This window comes from Arvicanthis niloticus, chromosome 13, assembly GCF_011762505.2.
Source record: "Arvicanthis niloticus isolate mArvNil1 chromosome 13, mArvNil1.pat.X, whole genome shotgun sequence".
Lineage (NCBI taxonomy): Eukaryota > Metazoa > Chordata > Mammalia > Rodentia > Muridae > Arvicanthis > Arvicanthis niloticus.
In genome coordinates this window covers 6,521,361-6,534,851 of record NC_047670.1, presented here as the reverse complement: position 1 = coordinate 6,534,851, position 13,491 = coordinate 6,521,361, and the positions used below count along the sequence as shown (strand labels likewise).

General features: G+C 44.5%; 1 protein-coding gene across 1 annotated transcript; it reads right to left on the bottom strand.

The window, feature by feature from the left end:
- Positions 1-186: 186 nt before the first annotated feature.
- LOC117718810 (fatty acid-binding protein 9) lies at positions 187-4,641 on the bottom strand. Its single transcript, XM_034516729.2, has 4 exons — positions 4,474-4,641; positions 1,236-1,408; positions 522-623; positions 187-357 (listed from the first exon to the last, which is right to left on the bottom strand). Exons 1-4 carry the CDS (start codon positions 4,544-4,546, stop codon positions 307-309), a joined length of 399 nt encoding a protein of 132 aa, XP_034372620.1. The 5' UTR covers positions 4,547-4,641; the 3' UTR covers positions 187-306.
- Positions 4,642-13,491: the final 8,850 nt, after the last annotated feature.

Sequence of the window (13,491 nt, the reverse complement as noted above, 5' to 3'; positions counted from 1 at the left end):
GGCTCCAAACTTCTGCTACTGTGCCTTTCCCATGACAAAGAACGGTGCTTCCCCTCCGGAATTGTGAGATAATATAAACCCTTCCCCGCTGGAAGTGGGTCTCTGTCAGAGTTTCTATATAGCAGCAGAAAAGTCGCGCAGACCATAGCCTTCATTATCAAACATCTGGAAAACAACATTTCAATTAGTGCTTTTATTGAGCAAAAATTGTGCTGGTGATGTTTTAAATCACTGTCCCTGGGGCTGGCTTTCTTCAGCAGCAAGTGCTCTGTGGTGGTCAAGGTCTTGCTGGTGTCTACCCTTCTGCTACACCCTTTCGTAGATCCTAGTGCTGACAACATTGTTCATGGTGCACTCCTAAAGGTAGAGAGATTTGTTAGACATGACTGCTGACAGGTCAAACTTGCCCTCTCGTCTTTCTGCAGAACAAGCCTCAATTCAGGCCATAGAGACAAGTGAGTAGTTTGGTGGGTAGTCGCTCAAAAAAAATATGTAAAAATGTAAACTTAGGGAACACTCACCACTACCATTTTTCCATCCACAATTTTTCTTTTAATTGTTGTCTGTTTGCCAAGCCATTTTTGGACCTGGATCATTGACCCACCTTCAAAAGTTATAAGGCTCTATAAATACAGAGACAGTGGTTAGTTAGAAGGAGTGATTCAATATTTTATACCTATTACCACACTAAACATCTACCTTTTAACTTGAAGTCTGAAATTCTGTTCCTCACACTGCTCAACTCAACTCCTGTTATGTTTCAATGCAGTCTAGAAGTCCCAGAAGATAACTAAATTCATGTTTTCATAGACAAGGATTCATAAGTTATTTTACCTTAATAATTGTTCTATTCTGTATAATCTTTCATACAATACAAAATATTGTTTTGGAGGAAGGTGAGAAGAAATGCTATTTGCTAGGTTTGTATCTGTAACCCTTGTACTTGAAGGTCAGAAGCAGGAGAATCCTAAGTTGCAGGCCAGCCTAGGTTACAGAGCAAAGCCTTGTCTCAAACAGCAGTAACAAAAAGACTAGTAAGAACATTTTAGCTCAATCAAGCTGTTTGCGTAATTAGCAAAAGATTGACTTTATGTATGCACAGATTTTCAACAAGCCCAACCATACTTAATAAGTTAACTGAATTAAATTGAACCAGTAAAATAAATTGAATGAACCATACCTAGACACCTATTTTCCTCACTGGTTGAACACAGAAAGAGTTAACTCCAACTAACCTTCACTTTCCGGTTGTCTGCAGTGGTCTCTTCAAATTCTTCCCCCAACCTGAAGGAGATCTCCGTGTTCCTGCATGCACTTCCTGCTTGGATGTCCATCCTTTCTCCATTGAAACTAATGCTAACACTTGGCTTTATTAAGCATGCAACTTTCCGGGGTTCACATTCCACTCCTGGGGACAAAGAAAAAAATATACCTTATTCACACATTTAGGAAGATATGCCAAGCGCCATTTTGAACACCAGCTCTTAAAAAATGTCTCCTTGCCCACTGAAATCTTGACTAACATACAGCCTTGTTTATTGGTAGACAGGTTCACATTATGTAGCCCAGGCTGGCCTTGAGGTCAAGGTCCTCCAGACACTGCTCCGACTTGCAGATGTGAGCCACCATGTGGAGCCACAAAGTCTTCTTTGATGTTTTCTGTAATCTCTAGAAAAGCCAAGGTGTAGCTAGTAAGTTTGATATGTTGAAAAGCTAAATTCACTTTCTCAAACTTTTGTGCTTAATGTGAAGTGTGGACTTGCAGGATGGCTTTCAAGGGAACATTTAGCCTTGTGGAAACTTGCAAAGACAATACGAGAAGCCCTCGGCTCAAAGGTGCTCAGGTTGAAGACTTTCCACTGTCAATATGACCGTTCACAGTAGGTAGGTAGATGCTGACTATTCTCTCTGATACATACTGAAGTCTACCACCCATTCCATCTGTGGATGCAACACGCATCTCAAAGAAGAATGAGATGGTCAAAATCTGGGCTCCAATCCTGACACGTGACAGCTTGGCTCCCTTTGAGTTTTCTCCATTGTAAAGTGTGGATGGATGACTTGAGCCCTCCTCACCCTTGCTTTGAAAGAGTACACAAAGGCTTAGGAAGGCCCAAGAGCAAAGTAAGATTTTGCTCACTCTTTCTCCTTGCTCCAGACTTAGCCCAGCTCCTAGTCAATACAGTGCTATAAGCCCAAGCTCCTCCCATTCCTCTCTCTCCTCTCTCTCTCCCTCTCTCTCCTCTCTCTCTCTCCCTCTCTCTCCTCTCTCCTCTCTCCCTCTCTCTCTCCTCTCTCTCTCCTCTCTCTCTCTTCTCTCTCCCTCTCCTCTCTCTTTCTCTCTCTCCTCTCTCTCCCTCTCTCTCTCCTCTCTCTTTCTCTCTCTCTCTCCTCTCTCTTTCTCTCTCTCTTTCTCTCTCTCTTCTCTCTCCCTCTCTCTTCTCTCTTTCTCTCTCCCCCTCTCTCCTCTCTTTCTCTCTCTCTTTCTCTCTCTCTTCTCTCTCCCTCTCTCTCCTCTCTCTTTCTCTCTCTCTCTTCTCTCTCTCCCCCTCTCTCCTCTCTCTCTCTCTCTCTCTCTCTTCTCTCTCCCTCTCTCTCCTCTCTTTCTCTCTCTCTCTCCCTCTCTCTCTCCTCTCTCTCTCTCTCTCCTCTCTTTCTCTCTCTCTTCTCTCTCCCTCTCTCCTCTCTCTCTCTCTCTCCTCTCTTTCTCTCTCTCTTCTCTCTCCCTCTCTCCTCTCTTTCTCTCTCTCTCTTCTCTCTCTCTCCTCTCTTTCTCTCTTTCTCTCTTCTCTCTCCCTCTCTCCCCTCTCTTTCTCTCTCTTTCTCTCTCTTCTCTCTCTCCCTCTCTCTCCTCTCTCTTTCTCTCTCTCTTTCTCTCTCTCTTCTCTCTCCCTCTCTCTCTCCTCTCTCTTTCTCTCTCTTCTCTCTCCCTCTCTCCTCTTTCTCTCTCTCTCTTCTCTCTCCTCTCTTTCTCTCTCTTCTCTCTCTCCCTCTCTCTCCTCTTTCTTTCTCTCTTTCTCTCCCTCTCTCTCCTCTCTTTCTCTCCCTCTCTCTCCTCTCTCTCCTCTCTCCCTCTCTCTCCATATATATACATGCATGTATAAATAGATATATAGAAATATAAATGTATGTAGACAGATGTAGACATATTAGATATGTATTACATATCAGATATGTACTATATATTTTTTCATAGCTAGGCTAGACTTGAACCCTCTATCTTCCTACCAGAGCCTTGTGACAGCTGAGATTGGAGGTGTGTAGTACCACATCCATTTCCAAGTTTCTTATATGCCCTTAAATTTTTATTCAAAACAAATTTGTCTATAATCCATGAAGAGATATGAAAATTTATTACTTCCTGAAATGTAAATGCTGTCTTTGGGAGAAGAACAAGTATTACAGTTATGATCATGTTAACTTCTTATTAGGGGTAAAACATTGCTGTTTCACTGCTTAGAATGAGTAAATATATTAATAATTGTAAGCAATGATTGTTCATGTTAGGCAAATGTAAAAAGGGAAGAAATCTGTATTTCATATGGTTTATCATTATAAGAGGTTGTTAATAATTATGAAAAATGAACTGACTGTCGCTCCAGAATTTATAGAGGTGTAGCTGTTACAGACACAACTTGTTATAACTTATGGTTGACCGCAGAGCTTGAAGCAGACATTAAAGACTCATTCTTCTGAGAGACAGCTAATGGCGAGATGGTGGGTCGGTCCGTAAGGAAAAACCATTCTATTTCTCCTCTCAAAAGGAAAACCTTCAAAACATGTATTAAATAGTTGTCATGCGTGAGTGAACATTCTAGAAAATTCTAGACTTTAAATTGGTGGCTCTTAATTTGTGGGTTGTAACTCCTTCAGGGGTCAAATATCAGATATCCTGCATATCAGATATTCACATTATGATTCATAACAAATTATAGTTATGATGTAGCCACGATTATGTTTGGTGGTCATGACGACGGGAAGAACTGAAAGGGTCCCGGCATTAGAAGGGCTGAGAACAACTGTTGAAAATGTTTGTTGCCACCATGCTTTTAAATTTATAATTAAAGTAAATCGCCAAACAAATTCAATCCATATACTAATTACAATGATTCATTTACACAGATTTTGAGTTGAACAAAAGCTGCTCAATGAAGTGGTCCAACTCAGGAGAAACTGGAGCAGGAACGCGGCACGGATGATCTTCCTCCAGGGGCCTGGGCTAGAGCATGTGGACTATAAACTGGGAGCGTGAGCTGTAAACGAGTTCAAAGTTTTTTAATGTTAAATATTAGTTATTATAATTAAAAGAAATATTAATGATAAGCAGACTCATAAACTTTGTCTCATATGAGTATAACCCAAGGCCACAAAAAGAAAATCGTTTAAACCATCGCGAGGTACAAAGGCAACCACAACTCAAAAGCCTCTTGCTACCAATTCCCAACTCCCGTAATGGCATCTCTGGTCTCTCACCGAGTTCTCTCACGTAATTCTCGAAGTTTTCACTGGAGACCAGTTTCCAGGTGCCTAAGAAGGGCTCAATCATCGTGCACAGCTTTCTGGGCAGGTCAGGCACTACAACCGAAAACTAAAGAGCGTGGGCATCACTATGCCGCCAGCCCCTGCTTTTGAAGAACATCTTTGTCACGTGGCATTCCTGAAGCGGCCAATGAGCTGCCGGGAATCTGAGATTCCAGGCACCGGCGGTTGACCCATTCTGTATACCACCAACAGAAAACTAACCTGCAAAGCGTAATTCAGGGAGCCTCTCTAAGCTTCTGGCAACGGGATTTATACCCAGGAGTCACCTGATAAATCTTACTTGCCCATTGGAGGCAACCGTCAATGGAGCCCAGATTTTGTACACTAAATGCTGACTAACCCTAAGGGGATAGCTGACAAATATCTAAGGAACACCAAACCAGAGGTTTTCCTACCTCAAACAAGGAAGGACATCCTTGCTTGATCTGACTCAAATATTTTATTTTTTGTTTGTGCAGATCATGGTGTGAAAACTTCCCCTTCATTAAAAATCATTGTCCTTCCGTTGTTTACAGGGTTGATGTATTCATATTTTAACTCAATTTAAAATGCCTACAGTTGCTTGGAGTGAGGTTTACGTTGTTATTAACAGTATCATTTTTGTCCATCAAGGATAGGTGGGGACTGAGAAGAAAGGTGGCAATTATTACTGAGTAGAGCTTTATCATGTGAGCCTTAAAAAGGAGGGATCCAGTGAAGTCAGTGCCTAGAAAACTCATCCTTTATGTTTACAAAGTAAACTCCTCTCCCCTCTCCCTCTCCCTCTCCCTCTCCCTCTCCCTCTCCCTCTCCCTCTCCCTCTCCCTCTCCCTCTCCCTCCCCCTCTCCCTCTCTCCCTCTCTCCCTCTCTCCTCCCTCTCTCCTCCTCTCTCCCTCTCTCCCTCTCTCCCTCTCTCCCTCTCTCCTTCTCTCCCTCTCTCCTCCCTCTCTCCTCCCTCTCTCCTCCCTCTCTCCTCCCTCTCTCCTCCCTCTCTCCTCCCTCTCTCCTCCCTCTCTCCTCCCTCTCTCCTCCCTCTCTCCTCCCTCTCTCCCTCTCTCCTTCTCTCCCTCTCTCCTCCCTCTCTCCTCCCTCTCTCCTCCCTCTCTCCCTCTCTCCTTCTCTCCCTCTCTCCTCCCTCTCTCCTCCCTCTCTCCTCCCTCTCTCCTCCCTCTCTCCTCCCTCTCTCCTCCCTCTCTCCTCCTCTCTCCCTCTCTCCCTCTCTCCCTCTCTCCCTCTCTCCCTCTCTCCTCCCTCTCTCCTCCCTCTCTCCTCCCTGTCTCCCTCTCTCCTTCTCTCCCTCTCTCCTCCCTCTCTCCTCCCTCTCTCCTCCCTCTCTCCCTCTCTCCTTCTCTCCCTCTCTCCTCCCTCTCTCCTCCCTCTCTCCTCCCTCTCTCCTCCCTCTCTCCTCCCTCTCTCCTCCCTCTCTCCTCCCTCTCTCCTCCCTCTCTCCCTCTCTCTCTCCCTCTCTCCCTCTCTCCCTCTCTCCCTCTCTCCTCCCTCTCTCCCTCTCTCCCTCTCTCCCTCTCTCCTCCCTCTCTCCTCCCTCTCTCCTCCCTCTCTCCTCCCTCTCTCCTCCCTCTCTCCTCCCTCTCTCCTCCCTCTCTCCCTCTCTCCCTCTCTCCCTCTCTCCTCCCTCTCTCCCTCTCTCCCTCTCTCCCTCTCTCCTCCCTCTCTCCCTCTCTCCCTCTCTCCCTCTCTCCCTCTCTCCCTCTCTCCCTCTCTCCCTCTCTCCCTCTCTCCCTCTCTCCCTCTCTCCCTCTCTCCCTCTCTCCCTCTCTCCCTCTCTCCCTCTCTCCTCCCTCTCTCCTCCCTCTCTCCTCCCTCTCTCCTCCCTCTCTCCTCCCTCTCTCCTCCCTCTCTTCTCCCTCTCTCTCTCCCTCTCTCCCTCTCTCCCTCTCTCCCTCTCTCCTCCCTCTCTCCCTCTCTCCCTTTCTCCCTCTCTCCTCCCTCTCTCCTCCCTCCCTCTCTCCCTCTCTCCCTCTCTCCCTCTCTCCCTCTCTCCTCCCTCTCTCCTCCCTCTCTCTCTCCCTCTCTCCCTCTCTCCCTCTCTCCCTCTCTCCCTCTCTCCCTCTCTCCCTCTCTCCCTCTCTCCTCCCTCTCTCCTCCCTCTCTCCTCCCTCTCTCCTCCCTCTCTCCCTTTCTCCCTCTCCCCTTCTCTCCCTCTCTCCTCCCACACTCCTCCCTCTCTCCTCCCTCTCTCCCTCCCTCAATCTCTCCCTCTCTCCTCCCTCTCTCTCCTCTCTTTCTCTCCCTCTCTCCCTCTCTCCTTCTCTCCCTCTCTCCTCCCTCTCTCCTCCCTCCCTCTCTCCCTCTCTCCTTCTCTCCCTCTCTCCTCCCTCTCTCCCTCTCTCCCTCTCTCCTCCCTCTCTCCCTCTCTCCTCCCTCTCTCCCTCTCTCCCTCTCTCCCTCTCTCCCTCTCTCCCTCTCTCCCTCTCTCCCTCTCTCCCTCTCTCCCTCTCCTCCTCTCTCCTCTCCTCCTCTCCCCTCTCCTCCTCTCCCCTCTCCTCCTCTCCCCTCTCCTCCTCTACCCTCTCCTGCACTCTCCCTTACCCCTCCACCCCCCCTCCTCCACTCTCCCTTACCCCTCCACCCCCCATCTCTAGCTACCCTCAAATTAGCAATCCTCCTGCCTCAGCCTCCCAAAGAGCTAGGATTAGAGATGTGTTACACCATGGCTAGTTTTCAAAATCATTTTTCTATTAGAAGATGTAATTTAAGATGTTGCAGGAAAATTCTTGTAAAGTTTTAGGCCAGGGAAAGAATGATACCTGGCATCTATAGTCTAAACAGTAAAGGAGAACACCAGGAAGTTAAAGCTTGCCTCATGCTCTGCACTCCAAGCAAGTGAAGTAGGTTCACAGGTCCCAAGTTTTCTACAAAACATTAAGTGAATGGATTGATGTTGGAATTGTCTAACAATTCCAGCTGTTAGAGAGCTAGAAATTTAGATGGTCATGGACAAGAAAATGAGTATTAATTTTTTCATCTGTCCTATGTCAAATCACCCTTCGACTCTGAGAACTATGTCTTCATCCTGTGCATGAAGCCATCTCTTTACACACAAAACAAACAAGATACTGCTGTTTGAGCTCCAGAGAGATATGATAGTTTATGTGGGACCAAGAATTGCTTTTGAAGAAAAGTTATTCAGAAGGAGTGGGATGTGTGTTACATTTTTGTGAATTGAAAAATTGTGCAAGCAAAACCTCAGGAAAGATCATGCTAATAAGTGCCTCAAAGGTCAATGACACAATCAGATTCAAATACAGCGCGAGTCGCATGAGCCTGTCTTACAGCACAAGTCTGCTTTACTGCTTGCATCTGTGTTCTCCAATTAGAAGGCAAAAACCAACTATCTGTGCGTGTTGGCCAGTGGGGTGGTGGGACAAAGCCCCTGGGCAGCTGGTTTCGTTACTCTCCGAATATTGATTCAGAAATGAATAATGCAGTCCCTTTTAGAACTCATTCGGTGCGTGTGGCAAAAGGGACAAGTCAAATTTCTAGCTTCTGTAAAGTTCGCCAGTTCTGGGGGTGGGGGCAGTCAGAGGGAGAAATGGCCCAGAGTCTTCCTCCACACACTAAGGTTTCTCCTGTGATGTTACAGAATGATATCCATTGTGATGCAAATTGAAATTTGGAGCCAGAATCAAATTTGTAACCTCATGTTACCTCTGTTACATGAGGTCACAGTGCCACTGATACTTAACAGTCTCGTGCCTAAGATTTGCTGCTTTCTGCTGTTGACACGCCTTTGTAAATAACTTCATTAAATCGTTACTGTGGCCCTGGCCAATTACTTGTATTACAAGCAGCTAATTTCATGAACGCAATCTCCCCACCTTCACAGACCCAACTCTAGTATATGGTAATCTGGTTCAGAACGTTTCACCACCTATGATAGCACATTTAGACCACAGAAGGAAGTGTATTAGAGAACATAGCTTATAGAATTGCATTTCTATCAGATATCCGAGAGCAATTGTAAAGCTGAATCAAGAAAAGACAATACTTGAGACAGCACCTGGCTGTATATGATGCTATAGATATTAGGCAATACATTTACAAATGAGTAGCAAAAGAAACTGGGGTGACTTAGGACAGTTTTAGGACCTGGTGCTTCTCTGGCACTGGAATAAGCCTTTCTGGTTCTCATTGGATGGAGTGTTGATGCCACAGGACCACAATACCTGACAAAACGCAACTTAAGCAATGAGTGGTTTATTTTGGCTCTCAGTCTCAGAAGTTTTAGTCCATGCTGGAGAGGAAAGCACAGCATAGCTCACAGTGGTGGCAATGTACACACTGGTGGCAGTGTACACTGCTGCAGCAGTGGCTCAAGCACGTCTCAGTAGACCAGGAAGAAAAGAAAAACAGGAACTTGAAGCCAGGTTAATGGCCTTCACAAACCCATCCCTAGCTGCCTGCGTCTGCAGGCCAGGATGCACTTTCTGAAATCACACAGCCTCTCAAACAGCCTTGTGATGTTTGGGAACATTTCAATGCATGAGCCTGCAGAGGACATTTAAAAGTCAAACCAGAACATTTACACTTGGCTTCCAAAAGCTCATGGCTATCTCACAATGTACAATGCATTTAATCCAACATCAGAGAGCCTACAGCTTTTGTATGCTTCAGGATTCTGAAGTCCAAACTCTACTGAGACTGGAGATGATGTTTGGGTATAAGCCACTACCTACTTCCAGTATACACAGTATAAGGTAAGCATTGCTCCCAAAGGGGAGACATACAAAACAGACAAAAAAGGGAAAGATTGAACCAAAGCAAGGCCCTAAGTTCTATGTCCAGTAGGCTACGTCTAGGGCTCTGTGATATGAAGCCCAGCCGACTTAGGCAGCCCCACACGCATAGCCCGGCCACCTGTAGCACACATGGCCTGTTTTAGAGGCTATCTTCTCTGGTGGCTTGAAAGTTTCATCAGCAGGTACTCCACATTCCTGTATCTCCAAAACAATATGTCCTCCATTGTAACTGTAAGGATTACTGCTTTCGTGATTTTGACTATTTTAAGGACTCTCTCCCTCCCTCTCTCTCTCTTTCTCTCTCTCTCCCTCTCCCTCAACCTCTCTCTCCCTCTTTGTGTGTGTGTATGTGTGTGAGAGAGAAGTGTATACGTGTGTGAATGAGAAAGAGAGAGAGAGAAAGAGGGAGAGAAATCACACATTATAATTTTTATGCAGGCTTATCTTGCTTAGCCTATTATTAAAAGCCATCCATGGTTTTTTAGCCTGTCAAAATGTCCTTTTTTTTTTTTTTTTTTTTTAAATACGGTGGAGGAAGGAACTTAAGTATAACGGAGGGAATATAGGAAGGGTCAACTACCACTACAGGTCATTTGTAAAGCCATATAGAAACCTACTACTGTAGAAGCTTTCTACAATAAAACCTAAAGAAAAGGAATCTAAGTGGAGTTCCAAGTAAGAGGGAATGCGTTACATCTTGTTAGGCCAAAGGGACCCCATAAAAAAGTCTAAACATCACAGGCTGTTGTCAAGCCTATTAGTTGCACCCCCACAACCTGCTAGTGAGACTTTATTGCTGAAAACAACACTTGTTTATGTCATTGAAGTGGACAGGTTGAGCTGGTGCCTAACTCAAAGGTCCACCCCTCTTGGCTGGCGCGCACGGCTCTGGAAGGTGTTCTATATGTTACTAGAGGCTAAAGGTGATCATCAGTATCACCTAGCTACAAACCCTGAGATGTAGTGAAGACACATGGATGTAACAGCAGCACAATACCAACCATGTTTAAAATTGGATTTAAGGCCCACTCCATGAGATGGAATCTACACCTGACCCTGCTAAAATGGCCAAGAACTTGAAACTAGATAATTCATGGGACAAAGGAAAAAAACCTATTACTATTATTTTACATAACTCAAGAGCCTAGGGTAAAACCTACTATTATTAGTGTACTAAAGGAACTTATCAATAAAACGATTCATCATGACATTTGCTCATCAACAAAGCTTCCTCCTTGCAGTAGATGGGAACTAGCACAGAGACTAACGAATGGACAATGTTGAGAGACTGGAACACTCAGATCTAGGTGGGATGTCTTTGCCCAAGCCCTCCTCTCACAGCCAGGAATCTATGCAGAAGAGGCAGTAAGATTTCAAGAGAGGAAGTGATGGACAGTTCCAAGAGAACAGTGTCTTCCAGATACAACAGGACTAATATACATACAAACTCAGAGACTGTGGCAGCACGCACAAGACCTGCACAAGGTTCCATCACTGAGAAGAGAAACTGGACATGAGGTTCTACCCCTAACTAAGAAGCTATCTGCAGTTGATACCTACTGGCAAAATGAAAACACGTCCATAGTATTTGTGAAACAGGGTACTATGGCCCATCCTAGCTGTTTCAGGATTTCTGTAGATCACAAATCTACAGAGATTTGTGCACACTGGACTCCCGTGGACTGGCAAGTAGGACTGGTCCACTCCTCTGGGCGTCCCTCCATCACTATGTTACTCACCTAACAGATGCTCAAATGATGAATAGCTGGGGATTGTAAAGAGGACATGTAAGCACTGATATCAACACCAGTGTACATTTAATGCTCTATTAACATGCATCAATTAAACACTAATTACTCCTGTGTTAAGAGCTGACCAATATTGACCTTGGTCTATCATGTATATTCTATTGTGCCTTTTCAAACGTTGCAAGGAGTTCATTGGTGCCAGCATTTTAAAACAGTTATATTGGAAACATTCTTCCAAGGTAATTGGTGTCTACACATGGAGGCCAGTTACTGTGGCCACTCCTGGGCTATCTCCCCAGAGTCTACTTGAACTCTGTCTCTTCATGTTTTGTCATCACTGATGGCTTCTAGACCTGCGTTCTGCCAGGATAACTGCTGAACTTCATAATTCTACAGCCATGCTTTGTCTTAGTGCTCTGAACTCTGAGCCTCTGTTTTCTCATCTTGACAGAGACAGCTCCTCCCATCAGATCACTCTGGTGATCAGTAATACACAGCCTGCAAAATGCCTGACACCTGTAGTTTGTTCTTAAAAATCACTGGTTTGCCACGCCTTGCTCTAAGCAACCCTACACAGCTTAGTGAATCCAAATATTGGGTCTCACTATTTTTGTGATTAAAAAAAATATTCTCATGACCAGGAACCTTCCATGCTAGTCCCTTATGTGTTAAACCATAGTGCTACATATACAATAGTTGTGCAGAAAATGAACAGCTTATAGAAGTATGTTCCAAAGAAGATGTCACAAAGATAATGCTTGCAGCATGCATTCAATACAGTTTATGTATTTACTAACATGTATTAATTACACATATGGATTGAGGTCAGTGTGAGTTATTGTGATATTTGAACATATTCATACAGTGAGTTCTGATCCAATCCACATTTTCTCCTCACCCTGAACAATCTCTACCCAACATCCAGGTGGGACATGTGACACTTGTTTTTCTGTGTCTGGCTGATCTCAGTATGATTTCTGCACTATAGATCTCTTTACTCTACACTCTAAAGTATTTTTGTTTTACTACAAAATATAAACTCATAAATTAGGAATTTTACTCTATACATGCAAAACCTCACTGTAGAGGTGTTCATGCCTCCCACAAAAGAGGCATGCAATACAGACAAGTATATACACACGTCTACACACATACAGTGCCTGTGAAACCTGACTGGTGTGTGTGTGTGTGTTTGTGTGTGTGTGTGTGTGTGTGTGTGTGTGTGTTTCAAACCTATTTTATATTTATCTGAACATGAGTTTTAAACTTCATTGTTATTATATGTATGCATGCATACATTTCAAATGTCACTATCATCATACCTGTGCATGTGCACAAGTGTTTTGATATACAGATTTCATGGAGGTTTTAATTTGAGTAAAATGTACTGCTGATAATAATCATAGATGTTTAGAAACTACTGAAAAACATTGAATATTTATTCATGAACAGCCCTGTCACATGTGCCTAGTGTAAACATTATGACTGGCATGACATCTACAGGGCTCCTAGGTGCAGCATCCTGCTATGGTTTGGGTGCAGTGTTTCCTGAAAGTTCAAGTCCTGGAAGCCTGACCCCAGCGTACTGTGGTAATGTACTGGAACAACGGATGGACCTTACTGAAAGGTCGTTCGGTTAGCGTGGTTGAGCAGGGTGGGCTTGAGGTGGTGAGACTCTCCTCAGGTGAGACTAGAGGAACCGTTAGATCTCACAAGAACATGTTGTTACAGGTGACAGGAATGTTCCTCCCTGCTGCTTATCAGAGAGCTGTCCTTCTTATCATTTCCAGATGACACCATCTACCAGGAGCTCTGCCAAATCTCTGGGGTTGCACTCTCTTGAGCACTCAGCCTCCAAAACTGATAGCCAAGTAAATTTATTTTTTTATGAATCAACAGCGTTAGGATTTTGTTGTAGTAATGAAGGACTGACTAAAACACCTGTTTTAGACTAAAAATTTCAGACTCACTGAACATGGTGTTATATACCTATAATCCTAGTAGCACAAGAGGCTGAGGCAGAAAAATTGTAGTTCAAGACCAGCCTGGACTACTTAGTAAGAAACACACACACACACGCACACACACGCACGCACACACACACACACACACACACACACACACACACACACACACGCACACACACACACTGTGGAGACTGCAGCTCTTTTCTAAAGCATTGTATGCACTGCTGAATCACAAGGACCCAGGACAGGGTAGACACAAACCTGCATGCTTGCATCACACGGATATGGATAATTTCCAAGGTCTTGTGTGCTAGAGCAGGGCTTAGTATTCAGTCCTGCTAAGTTCGGGGACATTGGCTTTTCTATCATGCATTGTTATGAAAGATCATATTATTTGTATCAGAACCAAAAGTAACAGTAATGTAATTTTTCTATTGTCTTCTCTCACTTATGAGTGCAAAATTAGTCACACAATGAAAATATCATTACACAAC

Coding starts and splice junctions, on each gene's coding strand:
- LOC117718810 (XM_034516729.2), bottom strand. CDS start 4,546: ATGATTGAGCCCTTCTTAGGCACCTGGAAACTGGTCTCCAGTGAAAAC. Junction 1,409..4,473: donor GAATTACGTGAGAGAACTCG/GTGAGAGACCAG, acceptor CTTTGTCCCCAG/GAGTGGAATGTGAACCCCGG. Junction 358..521: donor TGGATGGAAAAATGGTAGTG/GTGAGTGTTCCC, acceptor CTCTACCTTTAG/GAGTGCACCATGAACAATGT.